This window comes from Grus americana, chromosome 2 (genome assembly GCF_028858705.1).
Source record: "Grus americana isolate bGruAme1 chromosome 2, bGruAme1.mat, whole genome shotgun sequence".
Classification (NCBI taxonomy): Eukaryota; Metazoa; Chordata; class Aves; order Gruiformes; family Gruidae; genus Grus; species Grus americana.
Genome location: NC_072853.1, coordinates 89970932 through 89982724, shown reverse-complemented (window position 1 = coordinate 89982724; position 11793 = coordinate 89970932). Strand labels below are relative to the sequence as shown.

The following is an 11793-nucleotide window of genomic DNA, read 5'->3' as shown; positions in this document are numbered from 1 at the left end:
CTTGTTTAAATAAAACGTGTATGTACATATCAGCAAAATGTAGAACAATTTTCTGTTATAAGTCTGAGCTATGTGAGATCATGACCAGACAACTAAAGTAAAATTGACTCAGCATCCGATGGATTAGAATTAATAATGATAAAAGATTGCATTATTGCTTAACAAAATAATGGAAATGAACTCTCTCCCACCTCCTTTTTGAGAGCCTTTACAAGGTAAGGTTGGATAGTACTGAGCAGGCACAGGAAGGCTTTACCATTGTGGCCGCTACATCCTAGAAATGCAGGATTCTCACTTAGTTTGGCCTTTGTCTAGTTGGTCTTGAGACAATGAATGCTACTGCCACCAATTCCAGTGGCTTCCACTAAGCCCTGCGTGTGTAAGGACAGATATAGGCTCCTTTTGTTTCCTCCTTGGTGTTCCTTTCCTCCTTTATTTCTCTTGTTTTTTCCCTGCTGGTTCACTGGAAGTCATCTGCTGCCTCTCAGCAAGCTACATCTTTTGTAGCACTGGCACCAGAACGCAGCTGAAAGTGGTCCTCTTAGTAGTGCAGGTTGGCCATGGTGCATGGTAGCAGGTGGGAGAATATTCTGTGCGTGTACTTCGGCATCAACAAGGCCTCAGTAACAGGGAGGCTTTGTTTTCCTTATCTGGTGATCTTTTCAATTGGGTGTGTGACTCCTTTCTTTCTCTCCCTCCCCCTTATGGAAAACAGGATTTGAATGTTTTTGACTTTTTTCCAGTTTTTGAAACTTAACGCTGTAATTAAAGAATGAATTTTAACTCTGATGAAGCACAGTGGTTTTCATTTATAAACATTAATACAACGCATTAAATACATGCATAGTTTTGTGCAAGACTTAAGCCTACTTGAAGCAGTGCCAATTGCTGGAAAGGTAACACGGCCAAGCAGGCAGACGAGGGATTTTTTGGGAACCAGGAAATGAAATTGAAGTAACAGCACAGTCTACATAAGGTTTTTTCTGTAACCTGTAAGATTCTCATTCCACAAAAATATACCTAAGTAATACTTCGAAGTATCTGTTGAACTCAGTCCTTTACTAAATTGGGATCTCAGTTGTCAATGTAAATTGCTACTATCTCATTTAAAATTTACATGATTTGTTGAACAGGGTAACTTGCAATGAGGTGTTAGTAAAGTCATTCTGTCTGAAGTTTAGAATCATGTTCTAGAAAAGACTCCTCATTTTGGGACTTTGGATGACAATTGCAGTTGTTAAAATGAGCAGTTTCTTTGGTGTGGGGTATCTGAAGGCTTTATATCAGTGTCTAGTGAGTACTAGTAGAGGTGCTTGTATCCTTGACCAGTTGTCATATAAATCATTTGTTGAAATTAACATTGCCCTAAGTCAGAGAGTATTGTCCAGTTTAGGTTCTGGATTAAAAACGATAGAGTGCTTTCATGGTTTAGAGGCTTAAAGAAATTGAAGGGGCATTAGTGACCTGTACTAGAGGTCTGAGGAGCACAAAGCTCCCAGTGAAAGACAACAGGCATCATTCACTGCTTCTGTCAAAGGAGATTGCAGAAACTAATTTCAGCGCTTCGAGAGTAGTTCCTGCAAATGCATTAAGGACATCCTACAAAAATTGTGTGACACTGGACTTTTATTTTCCTCATTAAAGGTGAGCCATGTCTTTCCATTCCGGGCGAGGATGTCCCCGTGCTCAGGGGGGACCAGGAGCAAGAACTTCAACACAGACCTACCGCCCTCAGAACCTACGGCAGCTTCACCCGCAACAGCCCTCAGTACAATACCAGTATGACCAGCAACCTGCCCCACCAACAACCTATTCAAACCCTCCAACCACCAGTTATATGCCTCCCAGGCCAGACTTCGTGCCCTATCCTCCTCCAGTGCCCCCTTCCACGCAAAATCCCATCAGCCAGTGTCCGATGAGGCCACCATTTCCAAACCACCAGATAAGGCAGAGCTTCCCGGTGCCTCCGTGCTTCCCTCCTGCTCCGCCACCGGTGCCAACTCCTAGTGCCACTCCTGTGCCAGGAACTCCTGCTGGGCAAAGCACCTTTCCTTACCTGATGCCACCTCCCACAGTACCGCATCCTCCTCCCCCACCAGTCATACCACAGCAAGTCAACTACCAGCCTGTGTACTCTGCAGCGTATTCACAGCAATCCTTCCCACCACCGAACTTCAATAGCTATCAGCACAACACTGCCTCCTTTCAGAGCAGCACTACCAACAGCAGTGGCAGCAGCAGCCATTTTCGGCACACTGGTCAGTACCAGGGAGAGAAGTCGCAAAGTGATCGACGGTCTCCAGAGAGGAGCAAGCACTACGATGAGCACCGACATCGTGAACACAGTCATATCCACAGTGACAGGCATCGGTCCACTAGCCATGGAGATCGTCGGGATCGAGGCCGGAGTCCAGATAGGAGGAGGCAGGAAAGCAGTCGGCACCGGACAGATTATGACAGAGGAAGGCTGTCACCTCATCACAGAAGTTATGAGCGTAACAGGTAATTTAAGGTATCTTCTACCTGCAGAGGGAGAGCTGTTATCATTGTCCCATAGTATTTGTTTGTTTCTATGTTCTTACCTCGGCCCTTGTTTTTTCCCTCTAGCTTGGGAGGTAGCCAGTACTCGGGTCTGATGGAAAGACCTATTGTTTTGACATCTTTCAGGTACACTGCTTCTGCCTCACCTTTGCAAGCTTAGCAGACTTGTTGCTCTTGTTCTTGGAGATAGCTGGAAGCACGGAAGATCTCGTTTGAAAACTGAGTGAATTGCTGAGTAGTGTTCTACTCTCACGGGTACTTACCATAGAAACTTATGCACATGTGACATGACAGTAGAGTTGGCACAACTTTGTGCAAAAGACTGTGTTCAAAGTTGCGCCTTACAGTTAAGTCTCAGCACTTCAAATTTCAAGATTTAGGTACCAGAGTTAGGGTTCCAGGTGTTACTTGAATTTGATCTTTCTTTGAGTAAGCCCTGTATTTGTAGATAACCAGTTCTTGGAGGGGTTTATAGTCTGATAGGTGCATGTATCTAATCCCTGCAGTGAGGTGTTTTAGTGAAAAGCATGTTGTGCAGCATTCTTCTTCATGCTCTGTCCACATCCTTGTGGGACACCAGTGCAGATGTGTGTGGGCTTCACAGGACCTCCCAAGTGGGTGCTTAGACCTGCTTGTGTGATTCTGTTCAGGATGAACAGTAAGCCAGCCTGTGATCCTAAAAGAACTGAGGTGAAAATTAGCATACACCAGTTAAATAGGCAAGTTGTGGCCTATGTTGACATCTTATGATTCAGATGGATGAGTGTGGACTTATTTTGGGACGTATCATGAAGTTTGTCCCTCTGCTTCATAGGCACAAACAGCTTGCTCTGATGCTTTAGAGAAAAGCATCATCAGTTAAATCTTTTAGATGTCTTAGATTTGCTGTCTTGGTGGCTCTTTTTGTGTCTAATGATCTAGGTCAGAATATTCAAAAAGAGATACTGGAAAGTTAAGTATCTAAATATTTATCAGGGCACCTGGATCATGTGCTTTAATTTTAGAAGCTCTGAGCTTTCTCATGTCACATGTGAAACATGAATTTACACATAGTGCCTGTGGAAATGAAGCCACTTTGATTCAGATATACAGAGATTTAATTGCAGAACCTTAGACAGCTCTATTCCAAAAAACCCAAAACCACCCTAAACCTCACATTTGGGAAGTTTACTTTGATTTCCAAAAGAGGATTTTCCTAAAACTGAATGCAACTGGCATTAAGGCCAGGCCTTATCTGTATGATGAGCTTGTGGAATTTTCTGCCCTTTGTATGCAACTCAAATATTTGCCACATAATTTCACAATTTAATGTTTAGATTTTTAAAGATCAGTTTTGAAAATATGTTTTCAGCTTCTTTCTCAAACACTTCTGGACTACTGCTTGAGGACAACAGCTTCCAGGTCTACTTGACAATGTATCTGCTTATCTTAATGAGAACTGTTTGCTGGCCTTGGTGTGTTTTTTATACAGCATCCATCTCTCAAGCAAATCAGATATGCTTTCTCTGAAGACTGACAATAGATAATTTACATGAACTTTGTGTTTTGTAAATTTGCATTCTATTTCATACTGTGCATATGGAAACATACATGTATATGTTCATAAACAATCTTCACTCATTCTGTCAGCCCACCAAACCACTGGAGGCACATATTTATAATTCCTTGTGTATCAGCAGCCTCATTTACTAGGAGATTTGATAAATACACAAATGATTGTGGACTAACAAGTTGTCAGCTATTAGCAGAATATGAAAACTGCCTGTGTGATATTTGCTGCCTCATGTACAAAGTCATTTCAGCATCATTTAGGTTGGAAAAGACCCTTAAGACATGTCCAATTGTAAACCTCACCCTGCCAAGTTCACCACTAAATCATGTCCCGAAGTGCCATGTCTACACATACTTTAAATACCTCCAGGGATGGTGACTCAACTACTTCTTCCCTAGGCAGCCTGTTCCAATGATTGGCAACCCTTTCAGTGAAGAAATTTTTCCTAATATTCAATCTAAACCTCCCCTGGCTCAACTTGAGGTCATTTCCTCTTGCCTTATCTCTTGTTACTTGGGAGAAGAGTCCAGCACCCACCCGGCTACAGCCTCCTCTCACGTAGTTGTAGAGAGCAATAAGGTCTGCCCTCAGCATCCTTTTCTCCAGACTAAACAACCCCAGTTCCTTCAGCCACCCCTCATAAGACCTGTTCTCTAGACCCTTCACCAGCTTCATTGCCCTTCTTTGGACACACTCCAGCACCTCAGTGTCCTTCTTGTAGTGAGGGGTCCAAAACTGAACACAGCAGTTGAGGTGCAGCCTCACCAGTGCTGAGTATAGGGGGACCATCACTTCCCTAGTCCTGCTGACCCCACCATTTCCAATACAAGCCAGGTGCTGTTGGCCACCTGGGCACATGGCTGGCTCATATTGAGCCAGATATTGACCAACACCCCTAGGTCTTTTTCCCCAATCCTTCAGTTAATTTAAAGCTCTTTTGCCCTGGAAATATGTTTGGGTGGTCAAGTTCTACATGTGTATGTGCAAGATGAGTTTTGTAGATGAGATTTGTAGTTTCAGTATGATGGAGATTTTCTGTGTTTATCAGTTTTTTGTGTGTGCTTGAGGTGGCTGTCAGGAAGGGAGGGCTTGCCTGAAACTCTTGAATGACTGCTGTGCTTACAAAGCTATTGTGCATGGTATAGGTTTTCTTCCCCTTTCTTGAAGCATTAAGAGTGGTTAAAGGTGCAATAATCTTACCCTTTGCCACTTGTAACAGAAGAGGAAGAATGACAATGAGTCTTGTGGTGAGTTTATAGAATTTATCTCTGTATGGTATGAATTAACTGTCATATTGAGATAGATGGCTTTATGACAAAGGGGAAGGATATAATTGACCGTCTCTTACAAATTTCTTGAAGATCAGCATTCAGAATGTCTGAGGTTTTAGCAGTCAACACGTGTCATTTTGCATAACATTATCTCAGTCTGCTTCTGTGCTCCTTTCAAGTGTGGAATGTATGAAATGCCAGATTTCTCATTTAACTTATGTTTTGAACTCTCTAAGGGAGCGGGAGAGGGAGAGGCATAGGCACCGTGACAGCAGAAGATCACCATCACCAGACAGATCCTACAAAAAAGATTACAAGAGAGCAGCAGGAAGGTAAGGAAGGTTACATTCAGCCTCTTGGGTGTCTGAGGCTCTGTGTACCCACACAACTGAGTTTTTGTATATGTGCATATGTGCCTGGCTTGAAACTTGGAAAAGATGAGTGTCTTAAATTTATAACCATCTGTGTATACATGCAAATGTCAATTATCTCAAGACCTTGTAGAGCTAGAAACAGGATTAATCTCTGGAGAGAGAGATTCGCTGCTGTGTCCTAACGACTTCTTACATCTGCTTTCAGTCTTTAAAGTACCAAGATTATTTAAAGTCATTCTAGGTTTAGATCATATTTTAGGAGCTTTTTTATATTGAGATAAAAAAAAGATTCCTTTTGAATCCTGCATAGTTGAAATCAGTACACCATTATTGGCTTTGTAGGCAGTGGAGATTTAAAAAAAAAAAAAGTAGTTTTCCTACATTCAGCTTCTGAAAGCATTACTCTTGGAATACATAAGGAATATCACAGGTTGTGTTGTTCAAAGGAGCACCATAATTAGAGTAACACAGGCGATGTGGTGTCTGTATAATCTTTCTAATAAACCCCTAATTCTTTTATCATTCAAATAGTTTGTGGGCTATTAATTAAAACTTCTTTATATTGTAACTTTTAGTTGTGAGTGATATGACTTGGTTTTTAGTGATGAGTTTCTAACTTTGGAACAAAATTAAGTCATCTAGAATGCAAGTAGGAATTTTGATCTAAAATAGCATATATTTTTCATTCTAATTCTTAAATAAGGTTTAAAATAAAAAAGCACTTTCAATTTTAACTCATTTTTTTTAGCAGGTCAGAACTACAAAGTACTCTATGTTGCATGTTAAAAGCAGGAAGATGCAATTGGATTTTGCTGTAGTTTATATGATAGAATGATGTAGTGATCTAAAGCAAACTCTTTGTTTTTCATTATAAAACTGTCACTGTTAAAATAACAAAGAGAATTGCTTTTGTTTGCCTTCTCCCACTAAGCCGGTCTCCGAGCAGAGAGAGAAAGAGACCCCGATGGGAGGAGGACAGAGAAAGGTGGTCTGAAAACCAGAGCTCCAGCAAAGAGAAAAATTATACTGCTATCAAAGAGAAAGAATCAGAGGAGAACGCATCTGAAAAAAACGAAGAGGAAGATGAGGAATTACTTAAGCCAGTCTGGGTTCGCTGTACCCATTCTGAAAGCTATTATTCCAATGACCCTATGGATCAAGTGGTATGTCTGTGAGAGAACTCTAAAATTATGGTTCACAGTCCTTTATTGATTATTTGATTACTTGACTAATATGAACCCTTCAGCAGGATCATGTTTTGTGTCACTTAATCCTTCTCTCCTCCAAACCATCTCAGTCTTTTAACCCTGTTAAGGGCTTTATTTGTTGGTAGTCTCTATTTTTATCAGTTTCCTCTGTCTGTTTTCATTCAGTTCAGTGGTACATGGAAGAGGGGTGCTTTTTGTCTCCAGGAGGGAAGAGTGGGTTTTTTCTATTATATCTGTAATTGAACAAAGATGCCATGTATTCCCACAACCTTTTACATAGGTTTATATAGGTTTTATACAGAAGCAGGAAGTCAGGATTCTTTGTACTTGACAGTAACACTTGCTGGTGGAGTAGTGATAGAGAGGGGAGGTTTCTGGGTTTTTTGTGGGGTTTTTTGTTTGTTTGTGGGGTATTTTTGAGAATGACATGGAGAGCGAGTTCATGGCGATTCAAAGCAGGCAACAAGATGAGCTGAGCTTCGTGTTTCTTGTGTGTGATAAAATTCTTTCTCATTGCAAAATACTTCCATGGGTCTCCTGTTTCTTCTGAACCTGTTAAAAATCAATGCTGAGCTTTACTAAATCTGCTTACCCAGAGTTCTGCTTTATTAGGCCAAAGGTTTGATGATAATGGCAGCAGCAAATTATTTTCTCTGCTAATTCATCTGACAGAGCAATGTAATGGTATGCTAACGCCTTACAAGGATTTCCATGTTTTATTGCACTACGCAAAGATCCATCTTTTCCCCCTTACTTTTCACTGTGAAACGCTGGTGCATGTTGTGTTCATGTGCTATTTCAACCCTGTCTTTTTTTTGTTGTTCTGTTTTTTATTTAACAGGGGGACTCTACTGTGGTAGGAACAAGCAAGCTCCGAGATCTGTATGAAAAGTTTGATGACGAGTTAGGAAAGCGACAGGCAAAGGCCAAAGCAGCCAGGCCACCATGGGAGCCACCAAAGACCAAGCTGGATGAAGATTTAGGTAGGCAGAAATGATGATGAAGGTCTGAAATAGAATAATCTGTAGTTAACCTGGTTTTGGCAGTTGTTTGTATTTAATAGCGTTGGTAGGTTAATATGTGTTTTTTAAATCCTTCCTTTCTATTGAGTATCTGTGGGAGTTTTCTTGTTGCTTTTGACGGAGATAGAGCTAGATTCTTTACCCAGAAAGCCTGAGGGAAAATGAAGAGTATCCAGCACTGTCTTACGCTGAAGTCTCTTCCATGGCATGAAAGCACCCTGAGCATGGTCAGATAGGCCAAAGCGTGGTGCACAAGAGGCTTTGAGGAGCTCCTGGTCTTACATTTCTAAAAAGGAAGCAAGAGTAGTGGTGATATACTCATATGGCTGCTTGTTATGGCACTGCGTTCATCTTTCTTGTATTTTGGTTGTGCAACTCTGCTTACCATGATCTTACACAGAAGTATCAGTTTTCAAAACATAGTTTGCCTGCGTTGTCATGTACCACCATATGGATTCACCACCAGTGAAATAAGTCTGCCAGCTGTATCAGTTACTAGGGCAATACTGGTTGAATTAGCAGGGCATACTTTTTGATAACAATTTGTCTACTCAAAAGTCAGCAAAGGCTGTTTTTCTTACTGTGTTTTGTGAGAACTGTTAGCTGTTCTTATACTTTCAACATTTCAGTGTTTCATAGTGTTTTTCAGTCAGTTGCATTAGTTCAAGAAATTCTTAGGCATGTCACATTAATTTAGATACTCCGCTGGGTTTGCTTTTTAAATTAAGCTTAATGTCTGCCCATTGAGCTGCTTCAGACTCTCACATCTGAGCCTAGCAACTCTTTACAAATCACATGTCAAAAATTCTAAAGTTGAAATACAGTTATATGATGACATGGTTAGTTACATGTGGACTGTGTAGAAAGATACAATAAGGACGAAAGAAAAATAATAAACACAGATTAAAATATGAATTCATTTTTGTAAAGGAAACACCTTTTTCTGAGCATCTGATTTGCATGTATTTAAATTCACTCAAGAATCAAAGTTAACTGCAGGGTTTTTCAGGAGGTATATTTTCATGTGGGTGAAACCAGGACAATACTACATTCAACATAGCTGTGTAAAGCTTCACTTCCTTGGATCTCTGCAGTAAGAGTTCCTTTGCTGCTCCAGGCTAAGATACAGGGCCAAGAGCAACTTCTCTTTTTTTCTGCTCTTCGTGGAGGACCTGAAGGCTCTGCGTTTGCACTGGTCCCCTGGGCTGACTTGGTGTCTGTGCCAGCTTCTCCTGCAGCCATGCTTCTGTAGTGTCTAATAGTTTGTCTTATTTTGTACTTAAGTAAATGCTGTCTCTTTTCTGCCTTGTGTTAGCAGTAATCGTGTACTGTAGTGAGATAGTGAGGTACTCGAAGAGCACTTTTAGATCCTGAAAGGCTGATTTCAGTACGTGAAATCCAAAAGTCCTGCATTGGTCTTTTGGAATTCCAGCTTAACTCTCACAGGTTCCACACTCATTTTGCACCTGAAATTAGACTTATACAACTATTAATGTTTATCAGAGAACTTCTACAACTCAAATGTTTGTGAATATTTGTAGGTGTATATATATACATGTATGCACATTAAGACGAAACTTGATAGCAGCTGAGCATATATGACCTATGTAAACCATATGTCCCAGGGACACATTTTAATAACACCTTATGCTGACTTACAGACTGTATAAAACTACATCTGGATTTAAAAAAAAGAAAGGAAGATAAAGGAAAATGGGAAACATATTTTACTAGTAGTAATCTCTCATTTTCTCTCTGTCTTTTTCTTTTTCTAAGGAGAGTCTTGTATTCAATTAAATACACCTACTTTAAAGCATGATTTCACAGTATTTCAAAGCACTGGCAGTGTAGTAATGTGTTTGCTCTTAAGTCAAAACTTAGAAATGGAAGAAATGTTGCATCCCTCCTTCCAAGAATAATAAACCTTACTTGCTTCATGCTATATGTCTTGGCTATGAAGGCATTTATTTAATTTGGAGCTGAGATCATCTGTGGAAATGAGTAATATTACATACATAAGAACGGGAGTCACTTCTGTGTACCACAGGAGGTTAGAGATATGTGAGATCAGGCTCTGGGGTTTTTTGTGGGTCTGGTTTTGGTTTTTTTATTAAGTCCAGACACTTATTACTTTGACAAGACCACAAAGGAGACATTTTAACAAGTCTAAGACCATCTTCTGTTCTTTTTTTTTTCTTTAGCATTGTTCTCCCCCCTGATATATCAGAAAAATTGTTTCAGTTAATTCAAAGAAAAAGTCTTAAAAAAAAAAAGTAAGGAGGAAAACTCACAGAACAGGGCTTCCAAAAAACTTATGGCTGGATTCACTCAGCTGGTAGTTCCAGATTTTCTTCTTGTCTGTGGTTTCTAATATGTGATAACGAATTTAATAGAAATAATTGATTTTGAAAAATTAGTCTAACAGTACATGTTCTATAATAATTCTATCCATATGTGCTGTTTTGTAACTCTTAAATAGATAATATCCTCCTATACACAGGAACATTTTTAGGTAAAATGAAACCAGACATAAGCGCTTTGCTCATGGCAAGCAAAATTAACTTTTAAACAAGAGGTTTTGTTTAGCTCATGCTAATGACCTTATGTATATTCTTTCTCTTTTCTCTCTCTTTTTTTTTTTTAACTTTATAGTCATACTTGTGTTGGTTATAGCTCTGTAATGTTTAATGTCAAGTAACTGAAATTGCTCTTCTACAACTGATCAGTGGTGCTTCTGGACAGCCAAACAGCAATCAGATGCATGCAAACAGATACAATTGTTGTAGGCATTTAATATCAATAGCATTTGCTGTCATATTTAATTAAAAATGCAGTTGCTGTCCCTCTTTTGGTTAGTGTGAATGTCATGCACAACTTTAATAACTTTCAGTATGCCACAGTTAGTTATGTCATGTTAGAGAATGCATTACTACTGGGGAAGAGAGTGTGTGGAAGTGTTTTTCAGCTGACTTTATTTCCCCCCCCGTGTGAATCAGAGAGCTCCACTGACTCAGACTGTGACTCTGAAGATGACAGCAGCTGCTCTAGCAGTTCAGATTCTGAAGTTTTTGACGTCATTGCAGAAATTAAGCGTAAAAAAGCACACCCTGATCGTCTCCATGAAGAACTGTGGTACAATGATCCAGGACAGGTATGGTGAGAGGAAAAAGTACTGTTTCTGAAAGTCATTCTCCCCTGCAGGCCTAAACTTCTGCATTGTTGTTAAACATGCTGAGTGACATCTATTTCAATACATACTTTTTACCTCCCTTTTCTCTCTCATCTTCTAAGCACTTCACTTGTGATTTCAAGAGTGTGGTTCCAGCTCATGAGTCCTGGGGATTATTGAGATGGTGTTAATAAAACCTGAATTGCTAACGGTGTAATAATACTATCCTCTTAGCCCTGAGATAAAAGTACACAGATGAATTCTGGGATGGTGAAAAGGCAGCATGTTTACCTTCTTTACAAATTTTTCACCTAAAAGCTCTCAGCTCATAATGATAAATAATGTTTTAAATATGCGGTTAATGCTCCTAATTTCTTGTCTAATAGTTCTTTTGTAATTGCATGGAGATTATAGTTCTCATTAAATGTAATTGCTGAGCTTATGAAGTGTTGTTTTGAATGTATACATTGCACAGAAGACTAGTTTTTGTTTGCAAATTTGCCATCTTCATCTTTCTTACTTAAATTTTTTACAGTCTGTTCTAACTCATTGTCAGATGGCATCTCAGTAAATGTATTTTTCTGGCACTTCATGTGATGCATGAGTTCAGCATGCAACAAATCATAATGCCAAGAGATACTGCAATGCTTATTGTC

General features: G+C 39.8%; 1 protein-coding gene across 4 annotated transcripts in view; it reads left to right on the top strand.

The window, feature by feature from the left end:
- DROSHA (drosha ribonuclease III) overlaps positions 1 to 11793 on the top strand; it is an 81198-nt gene that overhangs the window by 956 nt on the left and 68449 nt on the right. For 3 of the 4 annotated variants that reach the window (XR_008575697.1, XM_054815087.1, XM_054815088.1), the window contains exons 2-7: positions 1645 to 2502; positions 2608 to 2667; positions 5601 to 5696; positions 6670 to 6901; positions 7788 to 7929; positions 10965 to 11119. Coding sequence is in view for 3 of the 4 variants with exons in the window: in XM_054815087.1 (XP_054671062.1) it covers positions 1652 to 2502; positions 2608 to 2667; positions 5601 to 5696; positions 6670 to 6901; positions 7788 to 7929; positions 10965 to 11119 (1536 nt within the window). In the remaining variant the exon portion in view is untranslated. The remainder of the gene's footprint in view (positions 1 to 1644; positions 2503 to 2607; positions 2668 to 5600; positions 5697 to 6669; positions 6902 to 7787; positions 7930 to 10964; positions 11120 to 11793) is intronic. The other variant, XM_054815089.1, reaches the window with a different exon arrangement.